Source organism: Ictalurus punctatus, chromosome 20 (assembly GCF_001660625.3).
Source record: "Ictalurus punctatus breed USDA103 chromosome 20, Coco_2.0, whole genome shotgun sequence".
NCBI classification, from domain to species: Eukaryota; Metazoa; Chordata; class Actinopteri; order Siluriformes; family Ictaluridae; genus Ictalurus; species Ictalurus punctatus.
This window is the reverse complement of record NC_030435.2, coordinates 12,287,940-12,310,899: the sequence shown is the minus strand read 5'-3', so window position 1 is coordinate 12,310,899 and position 22,960 is coordinate 12,287,940. Positions and strand designations below refer to the sequence as shown.

The 22,960-nt window shown below is 39.0% G+C and overlaps 1 protein-coding gene across 3 annotated transcripts in view; it reads left to right on the top strand.

Annotated features, from left to right (window-relative positions):
• The window catches only part of wdr47a (WD repeat domain 47a), a 69,830-nt gene that overhangs the window by 4,410 nt on the left and 42,460 nt on the right, over positions 1-22,960 (top strand). The window contains exons 3-5 of one of the 3 annotated variants that reach the window (XM_017461894.3): positions 8,050-8,133; positions 12,155-12,239; positions 12,408-13,219. In XM_017461894.3, the coding sequence (XP_017317383.1) occupies positions 8,050-8,133; positions 12,155-12,239; positions 12,408-13,219 (981 nt within the window). Of the gene's footprint in view, positions 1-586; positions 8,134-12,154; positions 12,240-12,407; positions 13,220-22,960 lie in introns of those variants that run through there. The other 2 variants (XM_053673660.1, XM_017461893.3) reach the window with 2 other exon arrangements.

Genomic DNA, 22,960 nt, shown 5'->3' with positions numbered 1-22,960 from the left:
TTAATTTAAGTTTAATGTCATTCTATGGTGTATTTGCCCGCTTGCAGTGTAAATTCTGTCGTTTATTATAACGGAAGTGATGTATTAGTAACGAGGCCGCGTTGCTCCTTACGCACGGTGTAGACGCGCTGATACAGAGTCGGAGCGCGAGTAAGATCTGTAATGTCTAATTAAAACACTATGATCAAAAATAAACACAAGTAAAATAATATTCCTAAAGACAGTGAGTAACAGAAACCATAAGGTGCAGTGAAAGTGAGTTTTTATTATTAATTTAGGACTGTAGTTTAATTCGGTGCTTTTTGTGAATCCATAAAAAATATGCAAAATTACTATAAAATAAATTTTTGGTGTGTATATATATATATATATATATTACACACACACAGTATCTCACAAAAGTGAGTACACCCCTCACATTTTTGTAAATATTTGATTATCTTTTCATGTATCAGCACTGAAGAAATGGCACTTTACTACAGTGTAAAGTAGTGAGTGTACAGCTTGTGTAACAGTGTAAATTTGCTGTCTCCTCAAAATAACTCAACACACAGCCATTAATGTCTAAACCACTGGCAACAAATGTGAGTACACCCCAAAGTGAAAATGTCTAAACTGGGCCCAAAGTGCCAATATTTTGTGTGGCCACCATTATTTTCCAGCACTGCCTTAACCCTCTTGGCATGGAGTTCACCAGAGCTTCACAGGTTGCCACTGGAGTCCTCTTCCACTCCTCCATGATGACATCACAGAGCTGGTGGATGTTAGAGACCTTCTGCTCCTCCACCTTCCATTTGAGGATGCCCCACAGATGCTCAATAGGGTTTAGGTCTGGAGACATGCTTGGCCATTCCATCACCTTCACCCTCAGATTCTTTAGCAAGGCAGTGGTCGTCTTGGAGGTGTGTTTGGTGTCGTTATCATGCTGGAATACTGCATACTGATCATGCTCTGCTTCAGTATGTCACAGTACATGTTGGCATTCATGGTTCCCTCAATGAACTGTAGCTCCCCAGTGCAGGCAGCACTCATGCAGCCCCAGACCATGACACTCCCACCACCATGCTTGACTGTAGGCAAGACACACTTGTCTTTGTACTTCTCACCTGGTTGCCGCCACACACGCTTGACACCATCTGAACCAAATAAGTTTATCTTGGTCTCATCAGACCACAGGACATGGTTCCAGTTATCCATGTCCTTAGTCTGCTTGTCTTCAGCAAACTGTTTGCGGGCTTTCTTGTGTATCATCTTTAGAAGAGGCTTCCTACTGGGCAACAGCCATGCAGACCAATTTGATGCAGTGTGTGGCGTATGGTCTGACCACTGACAGGCTGACCCCCCACCCCTTCAACCTCTGCAGCAATGCTGGCAGCACTCATACGTCTATTTCCGAAAGACAACCTCTGGATATGATGCTGAGCATGTGCACTCAACTTCTTTGGTTGACCATGGTGAGGCATGTTCTGAGTGGAACCTGTCCTGTTAAACTGCTGTATGGTCTTGGCCACCGTGCTGCAGCTCAGTGTCAGGGTCTTGGCAATCTTCTTATAGCCTAGGCCATCTTTATGTAGAGCAACAATTCTTTTTTTCAGATCCTCAGAGTTCTTTGCCATGAGGTGCCATGTTGAACTTCCAGTGACCAGTATGAGGGAGTGTGAGAGCAATAACACCAAATTTAACACACCTGCTAGCCATTCACACCTGAGACCTAGTAACACTAATAAGTCACATGACACCAGGGAGGGAAAATGGCTAATTGGGCCCAATTTGGACATTTTCACTTAGGGGTGTACTCACTTTTGTTGCGAGCAGTTTAGACATTAATGGCTGTGTGTTGAGGTATTTTGAGGGGACAGCAAATTTACACTGTTACACAAGCTGTACACTCACTACTTTTATTCTCGTGTGTGTGTGTGTGTTGGGTTCTTTTTCTGTTTTGGACAAACGGTTGTGTAAAGTTTTAGTTTGAAGTTTATATTTGTAACACTCAGTTTGTGGATTTTATTTTAAATAAACAAAAAAAATGGTACTGAAAGTTTGTCCCACCCATGCGATTAATCGAATAATAATAAGTGGCCAACTAATCGATTATGAAAATTATCTTTAGTTGTTTCTGTGTACACTTATTATACGGTCACATTTTTATACTATCTCTGACTGGCTATGATCCTGCTTCCAGTGTACTCCTCTGTGTAGTACAGTGTATTCTAAATCAGTCCTCAGCAGTAATCACTCAGCTTCTGATGTCACTGTGGCACAATTCTATTGCTGCCTTCAAGTTGCCTTCAAATATCATAATTATGAAGTGAACACCACCACAATGTCTCAATTGCCCCTTGGGAACTTGTATTTTTGCATGAGCCTCGACTTTCAGAGTTGGGGGCATGTCAATTAAAAATTCATGGCTGCTGCTAATATGAATGTGACATGAACGCACATGAAACGCACATTAAATGAACGCACATGAAATGAACGCCTACAGAAGATTTAAGTAGTAATTTTGCATGGTTTAGTGCTTCATTTTCTTCAGTACAGCTAAATAAACTTCTTGCCAATGATGATGATACAAAAAAAAAGATAAACAAAAAGGTTTCTCACACTGTCCATTTTGTTTCCAACCAAAACCACTTGAAGACACCCCATGTCCTAATCACCACCGCTGAACTTCTGAGGAGGACTTAAAGGCAGCATATCTTCCAAATAAAAATAAATTACCTTAATTTTCAAGTTTGGAATGTCTTTGCAAAGACCTCTTGCTCATAACCTTCGACCAGTCATAAGAGAAATATTACTTACCTCACCACTTCTTGTTTCAGTATCTTCAACTGTCATTAAAGAAAAAAACATTTTCCTCAATTTTCACTGTCACCCTCCTCATCTCTGTGAGAACTCAATGAACACAAACCAAGAAAAATAATGTGACAAATATATAAACTTTTATTATATCATGATGACACACCATCATTCCCTGTTAATAAATGGATATCTAAACTCAACAAACAATAATTAGTTGGCAAGCGATATTCAACAACATATTATTTGTGTCTTGCAACACTAAGGCTCATTACATTACACCACATCCAAACTTTATATTTGTAACTGTTGCTAAAAACATACGATAAATATAATCGCTAGAAAGGTATTGCTAAACTGGAAAGATAAAACTAAAATATCCTCTCTACACTCTCTTAATCTTTTAACAGAACATTCAAGATTAGAAAAATTACAGCTGCTATTAACAAACAGAAGCAAATCTAGACACAGGTTCCCTCTCCTAACATACTTGGGAGGTAATTCCTATTAATAAGAATCATGTATAAGATCTGTAATATCTTCCTATAAGCCTCTAAGGCACTATAGGATATTAGTGTGCAACCCTCCATTAAATATTAGCCTGTGTCAATGTTTCCTTACCTCACATTATATGTTGTTCCTTATTGTTCCAGCCAAATCGTGACAGTTCTTAAGAAGAGGAAGAAGCCTCTTTAACTTGTCACCAAGTTAAATCATGCCTGAACTTTTTCCCCCCTCAGTGTGAAATTACAATGTATAAAAAATAAGTGAAAAACAATCAGAAACATTTTAAGGAAAAATTAAAAAAGTTATAATAACCTGGTTGCATAAGTGTGCACACCCTTTTATAATTGGGGATGTGGCGGTGTTCAGAATGAACCAATCACATTCAATCTCATGTTCAAAAGTAATTATCATGCAGCTGTCATCAATGAAATTATTCTGATTATCCCCAAATAAATACCAGATGTTTCTGTAGGATTTTCTTGACATTTTGGTTTCATATGACTGCTGAAGCCATAGTCCGCAAAGACCTTTCAAAGCCTGTATGGTATCTCACTTGTCGAATGTTATCGACCAGGAGAGGGGTATAAAAGAATTTCTAAACATTAGATGTACCATGGAACAATGCGAAGGCCATCATCAACAAGTGGAGAAAATGGAGCACCACAGTGACATTACCAAGAACAGGAGATTCAATTCAGTTCAATTTTATTTTAACAGTGGATATTGTCACAAAGCAGCTTTACAGAAATATATCAATTCAGGATATAAATTTTAAATTTTTAAATCTATCCCTAATGAGCAAGCCAGAGGCAACAGTGGCAAGGAAAAACTCCCAGAGATGATATGAGGAAGAATCTTTGAGAGGAACCCTCCAAAATGTACAAAAGGACAAGATAAAAACGTAACAGGGAGGCTGCTAAGAGACCTACCGCAACATTAGAGGAGCTGCAGGAATATCTGACAAGTACTGTTTACTCTTTGCTTGTGACAGCAGTCTCTCATATTCTTCACATGTCTGGGGTATGGGGTAGAGTGGCTAGATGGAAGCCCTTTCTCACAAAAACATCAAAATAATCACTCTAAACCATGTGGCAAAATGTTTTGTGGTCTGATGATATAATAATTTCATAATTCCAAAAGATATATTTGGCACAAAAAAGCACATCACCAAAAGATCACCCACAGTGCAGCATGCTGGTGGCAGCATCATGCTTTATGGCTACTTTTCTTTGGCCAAAACTGGGGCTTTATCACTGTGGAGGGAATCATGAATAGCTACAAATACCAGTCAATTTTAATGCAAAACATTCAAACATTTCCTAGTAAGCTGAAGGTGAAAAGGAATTTCAGACCTGAATCCAACTAAAAATCTATGGGGTGGCCTGAAGTGAGCTGTGCACAGGAAATGCCCACAAATTTTAATGGCTATAGAATGTTTTTGGGAGAGAAAAATAGAAAATATTGTTAAGTCAAGATGTGCAATGCTGATGGACTCTTACTAAAAAAGACTGAGTGGTGTAATAAAATCAAAAGGTGATTCAACGAAGTATTAGTTTAGGTGTGTGAACACTCATACACTTAATTTTTTTGTTAAAAGAAACTTTGATTGTTTTTCACTTTATTTGTGAAAAATTCCCTTAATTATTTATGTTGCAATTTAACATTTAAAGGTGGGAAAAGGTCTGACATAAATTCTTAGTTTAATGTTTTTTATTTCATAAAATCCTGCCATTTCAAACAGGGTGTGTAGACTTTTTATATCCATCGTACAAAAGCATGGGTTTCATTTTCCAAATCAGAAAATAATAGGAAATATAGACTTTATGATGAAAGAAGCTACATTTGCTATTTGTATAAGCTACTATACTGCGACATGTTTCCTGAATTTCATTAAATTTAAAAAATGGCCATAAGAATTTTCACACAAACCCTTATCTCAAAGATGGCCAGCACATTTTCCAAAAGAAAACTTGATTTTAAGTTTGATTTAGATTTTGACTACCCTGATATCAAACAAAGAAGCAAAGAAACACTCTTGTTTTACAGACGTTTTTTCAGACATACACACAACCATGCAAGATTAGAGTTTTCAAAAGCATTTAAAACCGTTTACAATGAATGAGTATATAAACATCTTAGATCATTTAATTAACAATGTATGTATATATGAGAAAAATATATTTGAAGTATATTCCCATTGATATTTTACATTGCTTCAGTCTACCTGAGTGACTAGGAACAGGAAATTGTTCAACCATGACTTCCTGTTTCACAGGGGTATAAATATGAGGTAATACATAGGCCAAATTCCCTTAGTCATTCAAAACAAAGGTTAAGACCAAGGAATCTAGCTGTGATTTGTGGCAAAAGGTTGTTGAGCTTCACAAAATGTGAAGTGTCTATAAGAAAATAGCACATTTCCACCATCAGGGCAATAATTAAGAAGTTCCAGTCAACTGGAAATGTTATGAATCAAGCTGAAATTGGATGTGTGTTTATATTGTCTCAATGCACTGTGAAGAGGATGGTTCGAGTGGCCAAAAAATCTCCAAGGATTACAGCTGGACACTTGCAGAAGTTAGTTGCATCTTGGGGACAGAAAAGTCTCCAAAACTGATCTCTGAATTCACCTACATCACCACAAATTGTTTTGGAAGTGCTTCAAGAAAAAAGCCTCTACTCTCATCCAAATCAAACTAAAGCATCTTCAGTTTGCCAGACACTAATGGAACTTAAAATTGGATCAGGTTCTATAATCAGATAAAACCAAAATAGAGCTTTTTGGCAATAAACACCAGGGGTGGTTTTGGCACACACACAGAGAGGTAGCCACATGCCCACAGTTCAATATGGTGGTGACTCTTTTAATTTTTTGGGGCTGTTTTTCTGCCAGAGGACCTGGACATTTTATTAAGATACACTGCACCATGGGCTATCAAATATCAACAGATATTAAATAAAAACCTGACCGCCTCTGCCAGAAAGCTTAAAATGGGTTGTGGTTGGACCTTCCAGCAGGACAATGATCCAAAACATACATCACAATTAAAAAAAAATGGTTTACTGATCACAAAATCAAGATCCTGCCATGGTCATCCCAGTCCCCTGACCTGAATCACATAGAATACCTGTTGGGTGAACTGAAGAGGAGAGTCCACCAGTGTGGGCCTTGAAATTTGAAGATATCTGTAGAGATTCTGTATTCAGGAATGGTCTCAGATCTCTTGCCATGTATTCTCCAACCTCATCAGGCATTATAGGAGACTCAAAGCTGTTATCTTGACAAAGGGAGGTAGCACAAAGTGCCAATGATTGTTGCACACCTATATTTAACAAAGATTTTTTTTTATATAAACCTGTGTTTTGTTTGCAATTGTTTGATATCCATGAGAGCAGAGTATTTTTGTGAATTGTTTCAACAAAAGATCAAAAGGTTAAACAATAAAGACAATTTTTCACAGCCTTCTTTGCTCATCTTTACCAAGGGTGCCAATTTTAATGGAGGGCACTCTGTGTGGATTCACAACTCCACAAAACATTCTCCAAAAAGGTTTGAGGGTCATCAAGGTGTGTTTTGGCAAAATTTGGATGAGCCTTAATGTTCTTCTGGGTTAGCAGTGGTTTTCACTTCACCACTTTTCCATGAATGCAATTTTTGTCCAGTGTCTTTCTGATAGTGGAGTTGTGAATAGTGACCTTTATTGATACAAGAGAGGCCTGTAGTTCCTTTGATGTTGTCCTTGGCTCTTTTGTGAACTTGCTGGATGTGTCATTGCTGTGCTCTTGGAGGAATTTTTGAAGGTCAGCCACTTCCAGAAGGGTTCACTACTGTGCTGAGTTTTTCCATTTGGAGATAACGGCTCTCACTGTGGTCCTTTTTTGGAGTCTCAGAGCCTTTGAAATAGCTTTGTAACCCTTCCCAGACTGATGTATTTCAATCACCACCTTCCTTATCATTTCTGTAATTTCTTAAAATTTTGCCATAGTGTGTTACTGGTTAAGACATTTTAACCGGTTTCATGCTGTTGAAAAAGATCTATTTAAGTGTTGATTTGATTGAACAGGACTTGGAGTAATCAGGCTTGGTTGGTGTCTAGTACACCTGAACCCCATTATGAATGTAATTTCATAGATTTGAGGAAATTAGTAACTATGAGAGCAAATAGATTTTCACACAAGCCTAGTTGGTATTGAGTAATTTTTTTTGCTTCAATAAAAACATTTAAAAAAAGTAATTTTAAAAAAGATATTTTGTGTTTACTCAGGTTGCCTTTTATCTATTTTAGATTTTGTTTTAATTTCTGAAACAATTTGGTATGATATATATTCTCCAAAATATGCTATTTTTCAATATTTTACAGACAATATGTTAGCATTCCGTTTATAAATTTTTCTTCACACAGCAGTGTGTCAAAATAACTTCCACATCTGCCTTTTCTCTCATCATTAATTTAATTTACATCCCTTTTTTGTACTTGACCTTTTATGGATTTTTGTACAAATGAGCTGTGTTGTGCTTTGAACTTTGAGTAATCAACAAACATATGCAAATATGAATATCACCCTGCCTGAATTTTATGTAAATCCTGCAGAAAATGTTTGTTTGATTTGGCTCATGCAGGCATTTGCACACAACTTTACTATTATATTAAATTTCTATGGTTCAGGAAATTCAGCATATACAAAAATATTTTTTAGATTTTTGTCTTTGACATGCATCCTTCTCACTCTCTGTCCTTCTCTCAGGCAACTTATTCTAGATGGACAGTGGGATGAGGTGCTGCAATTTATTCAGCCTCTGGAGTGTATGGAGAAGTTTGACAGGAAAAGGTGAGGCTTTGTCTCTGTCTCCTCTCAGGGATCTGCAAATGTTATCCTGTGAGTAATAATAATCGTAAACTTTATTTTTAATATAGCGCCTTTAAAGGAGCTTCTCAAGGCACTTTACACGATAAGAAAATGAAGAAAAAACCCCCACATAAAAACACAAAACATACAAAAACATAAAACAGACTTGAATACAAAATGGTTAAAACCATTAAGAAAAAGCTAACCTAAAAAAAATTGTTTTTAGGTTAGATTTAAAAATGCTCAAATTCTGTGCATCTCTAATATGAGCAGGGAGTGCATTCCAGAGTCTAGGAGCATAGTACAAGAAAGCCCTGTCCCCTACAGATTGCAACCGTATCTGTGGGATATCCAGTAAACCAGCTTGAGAAGAGCACAAATGATGCTTGGGAGTATATAAAGTTAAAAGCGCAGACAGATACTAAGGGGCCAGACCATGCAGTGCCTTATATGTGAGCATAAGGATTTTAAAATCAACGCAAAACCTGAACGGGAGCCAGTGCAAGGACGTCAGTATTGGAGTGATGTGTCCATTTCTCCTGATACAAGTCAGGATCCTAGCAGCAGAATTTTGCACACATTGCAATTTATTTAGTGTGGCTTTAGGAACCCCAGCAAGAAGTGCATTGCACTAATCAATACGAGAAAATACAAAAGTGTTGATGAGCCTTTCAGTCACAGGAGAAGATAGCATAGGACGAAGTCTAGTGATATTTCTGTGATGAAAAAAGGAATTCTTGACAGTAGATTGTATGTGTGGGTCAGAAGACAAACTCCAATAAGCAAAACCTCAAGACTGAGGTCCCTATTAAGACACAAAATGTTTTGGGTCATCCATGTTTTTAACTGTGCTTATCTATCGTAAGGACTCTAAACTAATCGACTATCTAACTCATTCAACATTCCGTGTTGTGTGCTGGGAGGCGCACCGTATATATGCGGAGATAATCAGCGTTGTAATGGCTGAAGGCTGCAGGCAATTCAGACACACGTGAGACTACAACCAATGACAGAACGGGAAGGAGACATGACAGAATCATAAACAAATGCACGTGTCGAAATGTCACGATTGTCCGCAAGGGAAAAGGATTACAGAACCCATAAAAACAAACATTTTTTTTAAACATAAAAACAAACAGACGGTGCGAGGAGCGGTAGCTAAAACGCACCAGCGTGCCCAATCAACTGGAAATGTTTTCCTGACATCCAGATTCCATCTCAACTTTACTTCTGAGACTCTGCCTCTCTAAGATACTCTTTTTATACATTTTTTATTATTAGTAATAATCACGTTACTAACCTGTTGCCAATCAACTTAATTAGATGCAAAATATTACTCCAGTGGTTTCTTTTTAGTAACACTTTTCCAACAATTTTGTTGTACCGTCCCAACTTTTTTGAGACGTGTTGTGACCATCAAATTCAAAATTACCTTATTTTTTCCTTAAAATGGTATGTTTCTTCAGTTTTAAAAATTTGATATGTTTTTTGTTCTATTGTGAATAACATATTGGTTTATTATATTTGCAAATCATTGCATTCTGTTTTTATTTGCATTGATTTACATTTTACACAGCATCCCAACTTGTTTTGGAATTGGGGTTGTACATTATTGAAGTTCCTTTATTTCCAGGCTGCCTGAAACACTCCGATTTCACCAAAGCCCTTACTTCTGAAAATCCCAGAGTGCTCTGGTTGGCCAGCTTACCTGTTGCGTTGTGATTGGCCAAAAGCTTTGCGTGTGTCAGAAAAGTAAAAAAATGCCCCTTAGCTTTAGTGTATACTTTAGCTGTAGCCTCCAAAGCAAGCTCCTAAGCAACATGTCATCAGTTTTACCATATTAGTTCGAGCCCAATTCAGAAAATGCGGATGATCAAGCGGAAGCAAGTTTGCAACCATGACTTCAACAGAACGTTTCACAGTGGTAACTTTTTTATTTTGTAACTCTCTTACCTTTCAGATACAATGTAAAATCTGACCCCACTGGCGGGACTAACTATGCTGTACACAGCTTCTATACGTAGGTACTCATGCAATATATCTTTGGAAAATTAGGATTCTTGTGATTCAGTTGATATAAACTTTCAAGATAGAATCACAACAGCAGCTACAATCAACGTCTCTGTCAGACCACCAACATACAAACAAATACTTTAAACAACTGAGGCAACTTAGCAAACTTTAGCTAGCACATTAGCATGGGTCTACAACTGAGCCACAACACAAAACTCCGCATTTGACCGTCAGTAGCAGATACTACGTAAAATAATTGACCACGCTTACAGGTTCTGATTCAGAAGCGCAGAAGATTGTCTGAGAATCGCCCCATTTTTCAGGAGTAGCCTTTGTGTGTAGCCTGTGTTGTACTCTCCCAGGTTCAGGAAGCTGTCAGCCGTAAAATGCGTCGCGCACAAGCAAACATTTGGGTTGTACTGCTCAGGAACAGCGTTATGAATAAACAGTAACCACTGATTTTGTCTGTTTTCGAAAGTATAAACAAAAAGGTTTTGCTTCCGCACCGAAACACAGAGTGTCTCTGCGACATGGCGCCTAAATTCACTGAAGCCTTGCCTTCTTTCTGCGTGGCTGCCTTTGGGCGGGTTTATGCTGATAGTGCATGCCGTGACGTAGAGAAATTATGGAAGTAAATCTGGACTTGGAACGCAGCGTTTTGGGCAGGTCTGGACCAGTGTTCTCTGTTAGATAGAATAAATCCCTTTGGGGGAAAATATGAGTTTGGAGACTTTGCAGAGCTTATACATGCACAAATGGATACATTATATGGAAAACATTAAAGGGAAACATTAAAAATCATGTTATGACTCCTTTAACAAGTGGCAGGTCACACATTTTAAAAGGGTTTAGTTAGATTTAATGACATGAAATGTCTGAGAGACAAGTTAGTTCCTGTTGTCACTCGTCATAGCCGTGATTAAAAAAAGATTTCCCTTTAAATTTATTAATCACCAACTTGGTTTTATTTTAACCATTTATTATTAGTTGTAGACTATGTGGAGCATCTGCCGTACAAGTCCCTTTGTAAGAGCCGTTACTATAGAACGTATTATAACATTTATATTATTATCCTTTTGCTCATGTTAAAGCTGTAACTCATGTCCAAGCCGTTCTGTTATACAAAAATAATGCACACCTTCTGACCAATCAGATTTGAGAATTCAACTGCACTGTGATATAAAACTATTTAAATACCATGCTCATCAAATTAACTGCTGTAAATAAGGTAAGTAATAAGCTAATATAAATGCTATGTTCTGGAGGTTCCGATATGGGAATGAACACTCACAAAAGCACACAAGAAGTTCTGTCAGCTAACAGTTCATTTCTTCCACTGAAATAATAATGTGAAATCAGTAAATAAAATCTAATCGTGCACTCGTGATTACTCATGCACTCATTAAGGGAATAAGAGGAGCTGATTTGATACATCATCAGCACACCTAATATGTGCTAATGTATTCATTCTTGACAAATTCCTTTTTACAGTTGCAGTGCTCTTCACCACGTAACTGCCAGTCAGTGCTTATGAAAATACCATAACATATATCTGCCACACATATCTTATGTCTTACACTTCCATTATTATCATAAGCCCTTTGATGTGTTTTTGATGTGTATCCTTAAAGAAGCTTCACAATAACGGTCCCTCAGTGGTGGAATGAACTTCCAACGTCAATCTGGACAGCAGAATCTGTCACGATCTTCAAAAAACAGCTAAAGACCCACCTCTTCCTTGAACACCTAACTAACGCCTAAAATGCCAACCCCACATTATCATTAAAAAAACCCTACTCTGGCTCTTATACCTCTACTCTGCAAACTTTGCTTTCTAGAACTCAATTAAAAGATCTTGTATGGTAGCACTACTTGTATTGTTCTCCACTTGATATATCGCTTTGCTTGTATTTCCTCATATGTAAGTTGCTTTGAATAAAAGCGTCTGCTAAATGAATAAATGTATTTCTTGATGACATTTTGCTGGCAGATTCCGCTACATTGTACTTAAGCAGAAGTTTCTGGAAGCTCTCTGTGTAAATAATGCCATGTCAGCTGAGGATGAGCCACAGCATGTGAGTACCACTGATTAATTGTGACATGTGCCCCATTCATCTTCTTTAAACAGTCCACCTGTCTCAAAAACATTCACACGCGTGTCTTACAAAGAATATCATAAATATAAACAGCAGTACACATGCACATGTCTCCATTTTCTGTCTCTTTACTTTGTCATCCCTCAGCTGGAGCTAACCATGCAGGAAGCTGTAAAATGCCTTCATGCTTTGGAAGAGTTCTGTCCCTCCAAAGAGGACTACAGCAAACTCTGCCTTCTCCTCACCCTCCCTCGTCTTACCAGCCATGCAGAATTCAGGGATTGGAACCCAAGCACAGCACGCGTACGCTGTTTTGAGGAGGCCTGTACCATGGTGGCTGAGTTCATCCCTGCTGACCGCAAGTTGAGTGAAGCAGGTTTCCGGGCTGGTGCAGACCGCTTGTTTCAACTGCTGGTCAAGGGCGTGCTATATGAGTGCTGTGTTGAGTTCTGCCAGAGCAAGGCCACAGGCGAGGAGATCAGTGAGGCTGAGGTGCTGCTGGGCATTGACGTGCTCTGTGGCAATGGCAGCGACGAGCCTGACCTGAGTCTTCTGTCATGGCTGCGGAACCTGGTACCTAGTGTCTTCTCTTGTGCCTTTGAGCAAAAGGTGCTCAATGTGCATGTGGACCGGGTGGTTAAACCAGTACGAGCGGCCCACGCTGACCTGCTCACGCCGCTCGTCAGCAAACTCTCGCCATGCCCTGCCTCTCCTTTGCGCCGCCCACAATCAGCTGACACTTACATGTCACGCTCACTCAACCCAGTGCTAGATGGCCTCGCCTATGGCCTGTCTGGCCTAGAGAGAAGAGGAGGGACCAGAGCCAGTGAGGTGGGGAAGGCATCACCCATGTCACATTCATTTGCCAACTTCCAATACCCTGGGGGGCAGAGTCTGAGCCGGAGTCTGATGATGGAGGAGCCGCAATGCCAAAGCATCTTTGAGGAGTCACCTGAGAGGTGATGTTCTGTTTATACAGTATGGTAGCCCTATACATAAGCACAATACTGATAGTGATATTCTAAGCTTTCACTGAAAGACAAACATTTGTTTATCCCCGTTACAATATATAGGCCTAATCCTAACTCACTACATATACACACACTGTAGACTTTATTAGGAATATCTTTACACCTGCACGTTCATACAGTTACCTAATCATCCAATCATCTGGTAGCAATGCAATGCAAAAAAAAGTCATGCAGATACAGGTCAAGATCTTCAGTTAATGTTCACATCAAACATCAGAATGAAGAAAAAGTGTGATCTCTATGACTTTGATCATGGCACAGATGTTGGCACCAGATTTGAGTATTTCAGAAACTGCTGATCTCCTGGGAATTTCACATACAACAATCTCTAGAGTTTACACAGAATGGTGTGAAAAACAAAAAAGCCTTGAGTGAGCGTCAATTCTGTGTGTGGAAACTCCTTGTTGATAAGAGAAGTCAGAGGAAAATGGCCAGATTGGCTCAAGCTGCCAGAAAGGATATAGTAACTCAAATAATCACTCCTTACAGTCTCGGTAAGCAGAAAAGCGATCTTCCTATCAGCCAAGAACAAGAATCTGAGGCTATCATGGGCACAGGTTCACCCTAACTGGAGAGTTAAAGTTTAGGAAAAATCACCTGGTCTTTTTCCAGTCATCAACTGTCCAGTTTCGGTGAGTCTGTGTTCATGGTAACCTCAGATTCTTGTTCTTGGCTGATAGTAGTGAAACCCAGTGTGGTCTTCTGCTATTGTAGCCCATCCATCTCAAGGTTTGATATGTGCATCCTGAGATGCTTTTCTGCTCACCGTGTAAGGAGTGCTTATTTGTGTTACCATAGACTTGTCAGTTCAGACCATTCTGGTCATTCTCCTCTGATCTCCCTCATCAACAAGGTGTTTCGGCCTGCAGACCCTCCTCACACAGGATGTTTTTTGTTTTCCACTGAAAATTCCAGTAGATCAGCAGTTTCTTAAATACTCAAACCAACCCTTCTGTACAAACATTCAGGCCACGATCAAAGTCACAGAGATCACTTATATATTTTTTTTTTCATTTGGATGTTTGATGTTAACATTAACTGGAGCTCTTTAACTGTATCTGCATAATTTTTTTCATTGCGCTGTTTTCACATGATTGGCTAATTAGATGACTGCATGAATGAGCAAGTGTGCGGGTGCTCCTAATAAAGTGGACAGTGAGTGTATGTATATGTCTTGTGTATAACACATTTTATACAAGCTACGTAATGCACTATAAGCCAAATAGGACACAGTTTGAGAATCCGATTCAAAAAATAGTAACGCAGTAAGGGTCTTTTGGAAATTGAAAGTTTCCATAAATATTTGGACAGTGACACAATTTTCATAATTTTGCCTTTGTACACCACACAATGGATTTGAAATGAAGCAGTCAAGATTGAAGTGTAGACTTTCAGCTTTAATTCAAGGGGCTAAACAAAAATATTGCATTTAAAGTTTAGGAATTAGCCAGTTTTTACAGAGTTCCTCCATTTTCACAGGCTCAAAAGTAACTAGACGATTGACTGATAAGCAGTTTCATGTACAGATGTGGCCCGTTTCCTCATTATTTCATGACAAATTAAGGAGATAAAAATTCTGTAGTTGATTCCAAGTGTTGAATTTGCATTTGGTAGCTGTTTATGGGAGCTCTCAATATGCGGTCTGAAGAGTTGTTAATGCAAGTGAACACAGCCATCATTAGGATGAAAAAACAAAACAGACAGATAGCAGAAACATTAGGAGTGGTCAAATTAACAATCTGGTACATTCTTAAAGAGAAGGAATGCACTGTCGAGCTCAGCAACACCAAAAGGCCTGAAAGGCCATGGAAGACAAATAAAGTGGATAATTGCCGAATTCTCTCCTTGGTGAAGAAAAAACCCCTTCACAACATCTAACCAAGTATGCAGGAGTTTTGCATATTATTTTCAAAGGCTACAATTTAGAGACTCCATGAATGTAAATATAGGTGGATAAGATGCACACCATTAGTAACACTGAAGAACTGTAATGCCAGATTAGGCTTTGCTAAAAAAAAACAAAAAAAAAAAACAAACCTGACCAGTTCTGCTGCAAAATTAACTTGTACCAGAGTGATAGGAAGAGAAGAGAAGCGTATGGAAAAGGACAGGATGGGATCATGATACAAAGCAATACCACATTAACATGTAGAGGAAGTGTTATTGCATGGGCATATATGGCTGCCACTGAAACTGGATCACTGGTGTTTGTTGATGATTTGAGTGCTAATAGAAGCAGCAGGATGAATTCTGAAGTGTATAGAGGTATACTTTCTGCTCAGATTCAGTCAAATGCTGCAAAAGTGATAGGATGTTGGTTTCCAAAATGTACCATGCAACCAACCCAAGAGTTTCTTAAGGCAATGAAATTAAATGTTCTTATACCACAGAGCTGTTGAATTCCTGATTCCAATTGGCTGATGGGCAATCTGAGGTGTGCAATTATGTTTCAGTGAATGCACAGCTAAAGAAGTTCCAGTCAGGTCTTGAACGCATTACAGTTCCATATCACTTCGCCAATCGAACTGAAATAATGGAAATGTTAGCCCGCTGTCCACCACCATTGGGCGGCTGTGGCTCAGGTGGTAGAGCGGGTTGTCCACTAATCGTAGGGTTGGCATTTCAATTCCCGGCCCACGTGACTCCACGTGCCAAAGTGTCCTTGGGCAAGACACTGAACCCCAAGTTGCTTCCGATGACAATCTAGCGCCTTGCATGGCAGCTCTGTTACCATTGGTGTGTGAGTGTGTGTGTGAATGGGTGAATGAGACACAGTGTAAAGCACTTTGGAAAAAGGGCTATATAAGTGCAGACCATTTACCAAAGCATACATAGTTAACAACAAACAAAATGACAGAAAATTTAGATTTTCCAGAAATACATAAGTAATAATTGATGATGAGCCGTTGAATTATAAGAAAAATAATGCGCATTCATGGTGGTAATGCGGCCACGAGGCAAAGCGGAGGTTTGAGCCATTGATATGTAGTTATTGGAGCGAGAGCAAGAAAGAAAAAGAGCACGAGAGAGTGAGTGTTGTCAAAATACACAAGTAATATATATCATATGATAGCTCTTCTCAATTGAAACATCTTTGCTAAGAACCGTTGGTGTCCGTCAAGTGGTTCGGTGAATATTTCAGATAATGTTAAAAACCTACTTTTGCAAACTAGTCATAGGTTTTTCACTCAATATCAACGAAACAAGTGCTACAAAATTCTCTGTTCTTCTAGTTATAAATAATTATCAAAAAAACAGTTTACCTTTTGATTTTACATGTCGATGGCATGACAAAACTAAAGATAGTGGACTTGGCGACATTAATTACATTGTAATAAGTCTTAAAGCGAATGAGCTATTTTCACCAAACTTGGTATGCTCAGTCTGAGCTAACTTGATGAAAATTGCAGCATTTGGCCACTTGGTGGTGCTATAATAGTAAGAAAAAAACTTTAAAATGACTGTATAAATGGTGCATATAATTGTATATTTTCCGACGTTTCAGAGATGCACATTTTCTTTGGAAACTATATTAGATCTCATCATTCTGAACAAATTTGCCTCTAGGATCACTGCTGTTTCCCATTGGCTTGTTTTAGCTTGTTTTAGCTCCATAATGGTGGGCAATAGATTTGCTTGATAAGCAACACTAAATCAGATACAAAGGTTTTAATGGTAAGGAGACAGTTGGTTTGACAGTCATGAAATTTGGCATGAGCATGAATGTCATCATTGTACAAATTTTTATCATTGGTTTTAGTGACTCCACCCAACAGAATGTTGGCCAATTTTGGAATTGGTGCATTTTTAAAATATTTTTCAGAAACTCTTTTGTACTGCTTCTTGAGAGTTCAGCAGATTTCCTTTAAATTTGGTTGGAATAAACTTTAGATACGTATGATTATAAATGGCCAAGGAATAATAGATATTTCAAATGAGGACATAATGGCTGCAAATTGATTTGAGATGCCACACAAAAACCAGGAAGTGGAAATAACTTAATGATGTTTGGTTTCATCAGCCTCAACTTGTGCATGGCTAATAATGGGTCACTCCTGATTACAGTAATGTGAAAATTTTGAGTCATTATTATAGCGCCACCTAGACTGAAACTGTTATATTGCACTTTAAAGAGAGTTTATATGGGTTTAACCTATGGATTCATGTTGATTTTACTAGAGGGTTTGTCTGATTTGCTTAAAATATAGTCACTTAAACCTAGAAATTAAGGTTGAAGATTAATTTGAATAGGGTTCAGTCATTGGTGATTAAGGTGTTGTCATTGCCATTGGTAAATAGGAAGTGTGAATAATTCTGTGCTGGTTTGAATGATGGGCTTCAAAATTCAAGTAGTTACTCAATAGCAAGTCCTGATTACATCCATTTGACTTTTGTGCTTTTTGTTATAGTGCCACCTATATGGAAAAGTAGGTGCACTTCACTGAGATACAGTGAGGGAAAGAAGTATTTGATCCCCTCCTGATTTTGTACGTTTGCCCACTGACAAAGAAATGATCAGTCTATAATTTTAATGGTAGTTGTATTTGAACAGTGAGAGACAGGATAACAAAAAGAAAATCCAGAAAAACGCATTTTCAAAAATGTTATAAATTGATTTGCATTTTAATGAGGGAAATAAGTATTTGACCCCCTCTCAATCAGAAAGATTTCTGGCTCCCAGGTGTCTTTTATACAGGTAACGAGCTGAGATTAGGAGCACACTCTTAAAGGGAGTGCTCCTAATCTCAGTTTGCACAGAAGCAATCAATCAATCAGATTCCAAACTCTCCACCATGGCCAAGACCAAAGAGCTCTCCAAGAATGTCAGGGACAAGATTGTAGACCTACACAAGTTTGGAATGGGCTACAAGACCATTGCCAAGCAGCTTGGTGAGAAGGTGACAACAGTTGGTGCGTTTATTCGCAAATGGAAGAAACACAAAAGAACTGTCAATCTCCCTCGGCCTGGGGCTCCATGCAAGATCTCACCTCGTGGAGTTGCAGTGATCATGAGAACAGTGAGGAATCAGCCCAGAACTACACGGGAGGATCTTGTCAATGATCTCAAGGCAGCTGGGACCATAGTCACCAAGAAAACAATTGGTAACACACTACGCCGTGAAGGACTGAAATCCTGCAGCGCCCACAAGGTCCCCCTGCTCAAGAAAGCACATATACATGCCCGCTGAAGTTTGCCAATGAACATCTGAATGATTCAGAGGACAACTGGGTGAAAGTGTTGTGGTCAGATGAGACCAAAATGGAGCTCTTTGGCATCAACTCAACTCGCCGTGTTTGGAGGAGGAGGAATGCTGCCTATGACCCCAAGAACACCATCCCCACCGTCAAACATGGAGGTGAAAACATTATGCTTTGGGGGTGTTTTTCTGCTAAGGGGACAGGACAACTTCACCGCATCAAAGGGACAATGGACGGGGCCATGTACCATCAAATTTTGGGTGAGAACCTCCTTCCCTCACCCAGGGCATTGAAAATGGGTCGTGGATGGGTATTCCAGCATGACAATGACCCAAAACACACGGCCAAGCCAACAAAGGAGTGGCTCAAGAAGAAGCACATTAAGGTCCTGGAGTGGCCTAGCCAGTCTCCAGACCTTAATCCCATAGAAAATCTGTGGAGGGAGCTGAAGGTTCGAGTTGCCAAACGTCAGCCTCGAAACCTTAATGACTTGGAGAAGATCTGCAAAGAGGAGTGGAACAAAATCCCTCCTGAGATGTGTGCAAACCTGGTGGCCAACTACAAGAAACGTCTGACCTCTGTGATTGCCAACAAGGGTTTTGCCACCAAGTACCAAGTCATATTTTGCAGAGGGGTCAAATACTTATTTCCCTCATTAAAATGCAAATCAATTTATAACATTTTTGACATGAATTTTTCTGGATTTTCTTGTTGTTATTCTGTCTCTCACTGTTCAAATAAATCTACCATTAAAATTATAGACTGATCATTTCTTTGTCAGTGGGCAAACATACAAAATCAGCAAATACTTTTTTCCCTCACTGTATAGTAGTACAAGGTTAGTTTGATTTACCTGAAATTTGTCTACATCAATGTGCAGACAATGTGTGGTGCGTGTCAAATTTTCCTGCATGTATGCTCAATATGTTATTAATTTTGCAAGGTTCACTTCGCTTCCTACAGAAATGGCAAGGCATACACATGAAGCCAAATAGAGTTGAAAAGGGAGGTAACATGTAGATGCTTAAAGATATACAAAGATGTAGTTTGTCTCTCTTAGGCTATCTCACTTGTGGTGAGAGAGCCTATGTTTGTAAAGGTGTGGTTGAGGGTAGTAGGCACATTTTCTATTGTGTTACAGGATGTAATGGCAAACTGGAACTGAGTCTTACATTAACTTGTTTAATTCAATTCAATTTTATTTGTATAGCGCTTTTTACAATGGGCATTGTCTCAAAGCAGCTTTACAGAAACATGTAAACATAGGATACAGATTTTTAGTGTGTGAATTTATCCCTAATGAGCAAGCCAGTGGCAATGGTGGCAAGGAAAAACTCCCTAAGATGATATGAGGAAGAAACCTTGAGAGGTTTCTCATAAGGGACCCCATCCTCTGTGTAACAACAGATAGTGTGAAAGTAAAGGAAAGTTCATTATGGTTTTTATATGAAATCTTTGTTGAACTAGTCCGCTGTTCACCAAAGGAGACCTGAGTGCAAAATTGTATGTGGTAATTGCAGTCCCAAGGTCATAGGAATAACTGTAGTCCCAGCAACCACAGTGAGAATGTCCATGTGGAATTGCTAAAATTATTTCATGGTAGTCCAAGCAATACCATCCTAAGCAATCTCCAAGCTGAAGCCTCCAGTTGATGGGAGCTCCATCCACCAGATGGATCAGGTAGGTCCGGAGTGCAGAAAGGGTCAGGATCACTGGCATCTCCATAAAATCATGTGTGGCTCGACAGAGGGAGGTAAAGAGAGAGAGAGAGAGAGAGAGATTATTCGGTATGCTTATTATCCTGTGATGGACAAGACTGTGTACTTTGTGTAAAAGAATGTCTACTCAAGGTAAGCTTGAGTAAACAAATGTTTTCAGCCTAGACTTAAATACTGAGACTGTGTCTGAGTCCCATACACTAATTGGAAGGCTGTTTCATAACTGTGTGGCTTTGTAAGAGAAAGCTCTTCCCCCTGCAGTAGCCTTCACTATTTGATGTACCAACAAATAGCCTGCACCTTTTGATCTAAGTAGGCATGGTGGATCATAGAAGACCAAAAGTTTGCTTAGGTACTGTGGTTCGAGACCGTTTAGTGCTTTATAGGTTAGATGCTACTGGACCTTACAGCTGTCTTTGATACTGTAGATCTTAACATACTTCTTTGGCGCTTAGAGCATTTGATTGATATGAAGGGTACTGCCCTACAATGGTTCAGCTCATATCTTAAAGACAGGTCCTTTTTGGTAGCATTGGGTAATTTCTCCTCATCTCCCGCTCCTATTATTAGTGGTGTACCTCAAGGCTCCAATCTAGGCCCACTTCTTTTTAACTTATATATGTGTCCGTTATCATTAGGGCACACAATGTCTCTTTTCATTTATATGCTGATGATACCCAGTTGTACATAGCGTTGAAAGCTGGTGACTCCATTCAACCATTGTTGGGCTGTCTTGACGATATTAAAAAATGGTTAACAAATAACTTTCTCCAACTTAATGAAGACAGAACTGAGACAATTATTTCTGGTCCCCTGAGATTGAGAGATGGTCTCACACAAGCTTCGTAACCATTTTTCCTCAATGTCTTCCCAGGTTAGGAACCTTGGTATCATCCTTGACTCAGAATTATGGTTAACCAAGCAAACAAATTCAGTCGTTAAGAATAGTTTTGATCAATCAAGGATTATTTCTAAACTTAAAACATTTTTGTCTTTCCAAGATTTGGAGAAGGTTATTCATGCTTTTATCACATCACGCTTAGATTATCGTAGTTCATTGTGCTTGGTTCTTCCTCAGTCATCTCTTGCTCGTCTCCAGATGGTTCAGAATGCATCTGCAAGGGTGTTGACCAGGGCAAAGAAATTTGATTATGTCACCCCAGTTTTAGCATCGCTCCATTGGCTCCCGGTCCATTTTAGGATTCAGTTTAAGATTCTGTTGTTTGTCTTTAAAACTCTTAATGATCAAGCTCCTTCTTATCTCAAAGATCTTCTTGCACCACATTCATCTAACAGATTTCTAAACTCTTCTGATAGGTTTCTTCTGTATGTCCCTCGATCACGTTTAAAAATTAAGGGAAATAGAGCTTTTTCAGTTGCTGCCCCTCGTTTATGGAATCACTTGCCACTGGACATCCGCTTTGCACCTTCAATTACCAATTTTACTCTTCCCCAGGCATTTTAATATAATTTTTTACTATTGTCTTCGCTGTGTTAAATGTGCTTTATAAATAAAATTTGCTTACTTACTTACTTGTTTATGCACCTACTGGAACATCCAGACAGCAAGGCATTACAATAATCTAGCCTAGACATGATGAAAGAATGAATAATATTTCTGTATCATGTAGTGACATTTATATTTCTTATCTTAGCAATATTTCTGAGATGAAAGAAGGCTATCCTAGTAATACTATCTACATGAGCGTCAAATGAAAGCCTGGAGTCAATAACCACACCAAGGTCTTTTACTGCTGCACGTGACAAATCGGAAAGACCATCCAGAGTAACTATGCAATCAGAAAGCTTACTTCTAGCTACACGTGGTCCTAGTACAAGTACTTCTCTCTTGTCAGAATTAAGTAAAAGGAAGTTAATAAGCATCCAACGTGTAATGTCTTTTACACATTCCTCAACTTTATTAAGCTGCTGTGTGTTATCTGGCTTTGCTGAAACATACAGCTGTGTATATTCAGAATAACAGTGGAACATTGACATTTACTGAAAAGACATTGTTGATCATGCTCATTTGGATAGCATGGAATATAATGATATGTGTAGTGTCGATTTTATAAGGAGTGTAATGCATGCAAACATTCGTCTCTAGCAGATTTGCTGGACATATATTTAACAAGAAGTTAAATATAAGCAAAAAATGCACCGAATGTTTGGCGGCCGAAATGATTCGGCCGAAAATAACAAAAAAAGCCCTTTCAGTAAATAAATTTGACCGAAATAAATTTGACCGAACAATGACGTATTTTGATGACATGACCAAATAGACTAGCAACCGGAGTGAGACGTGCGAATGTCACGACCTCTACTTCCGGCAGCGCGCTCCGAGAGATGAGAGGGCACGCGCGTGTATGAGTGCTCAGTGAGCGCATGCTCTTCGGATGTTGACAACCGTGACATTGTTTACTGTGGACACGTGCGTTTGTTTTGTTTCTGTTCCGGAGTATTCTGTCATGTCGAGAGAAGTAAGGGAATAGAGTACGGAAGCAGGTAAAGCCGTATTTATTTAAGGGTAGGCAGACAAATCCAAATCGTAATCCAAAAAACATAGTCAAGACAGGCAAAGGGTCGGGCGATCGGCAAACAGGCATAAATGGGGCAAAGCAGGAATCAAAGTCGCGGTCACAGAAAATAGGGTCAAAACACAAAACAAGAAATGTGAATTAGTACTACGTACTGGGAGCGGAGAAACCAGTGGGGACTAAATGAACTGATCTATAGTTTAAACTAACTAAAT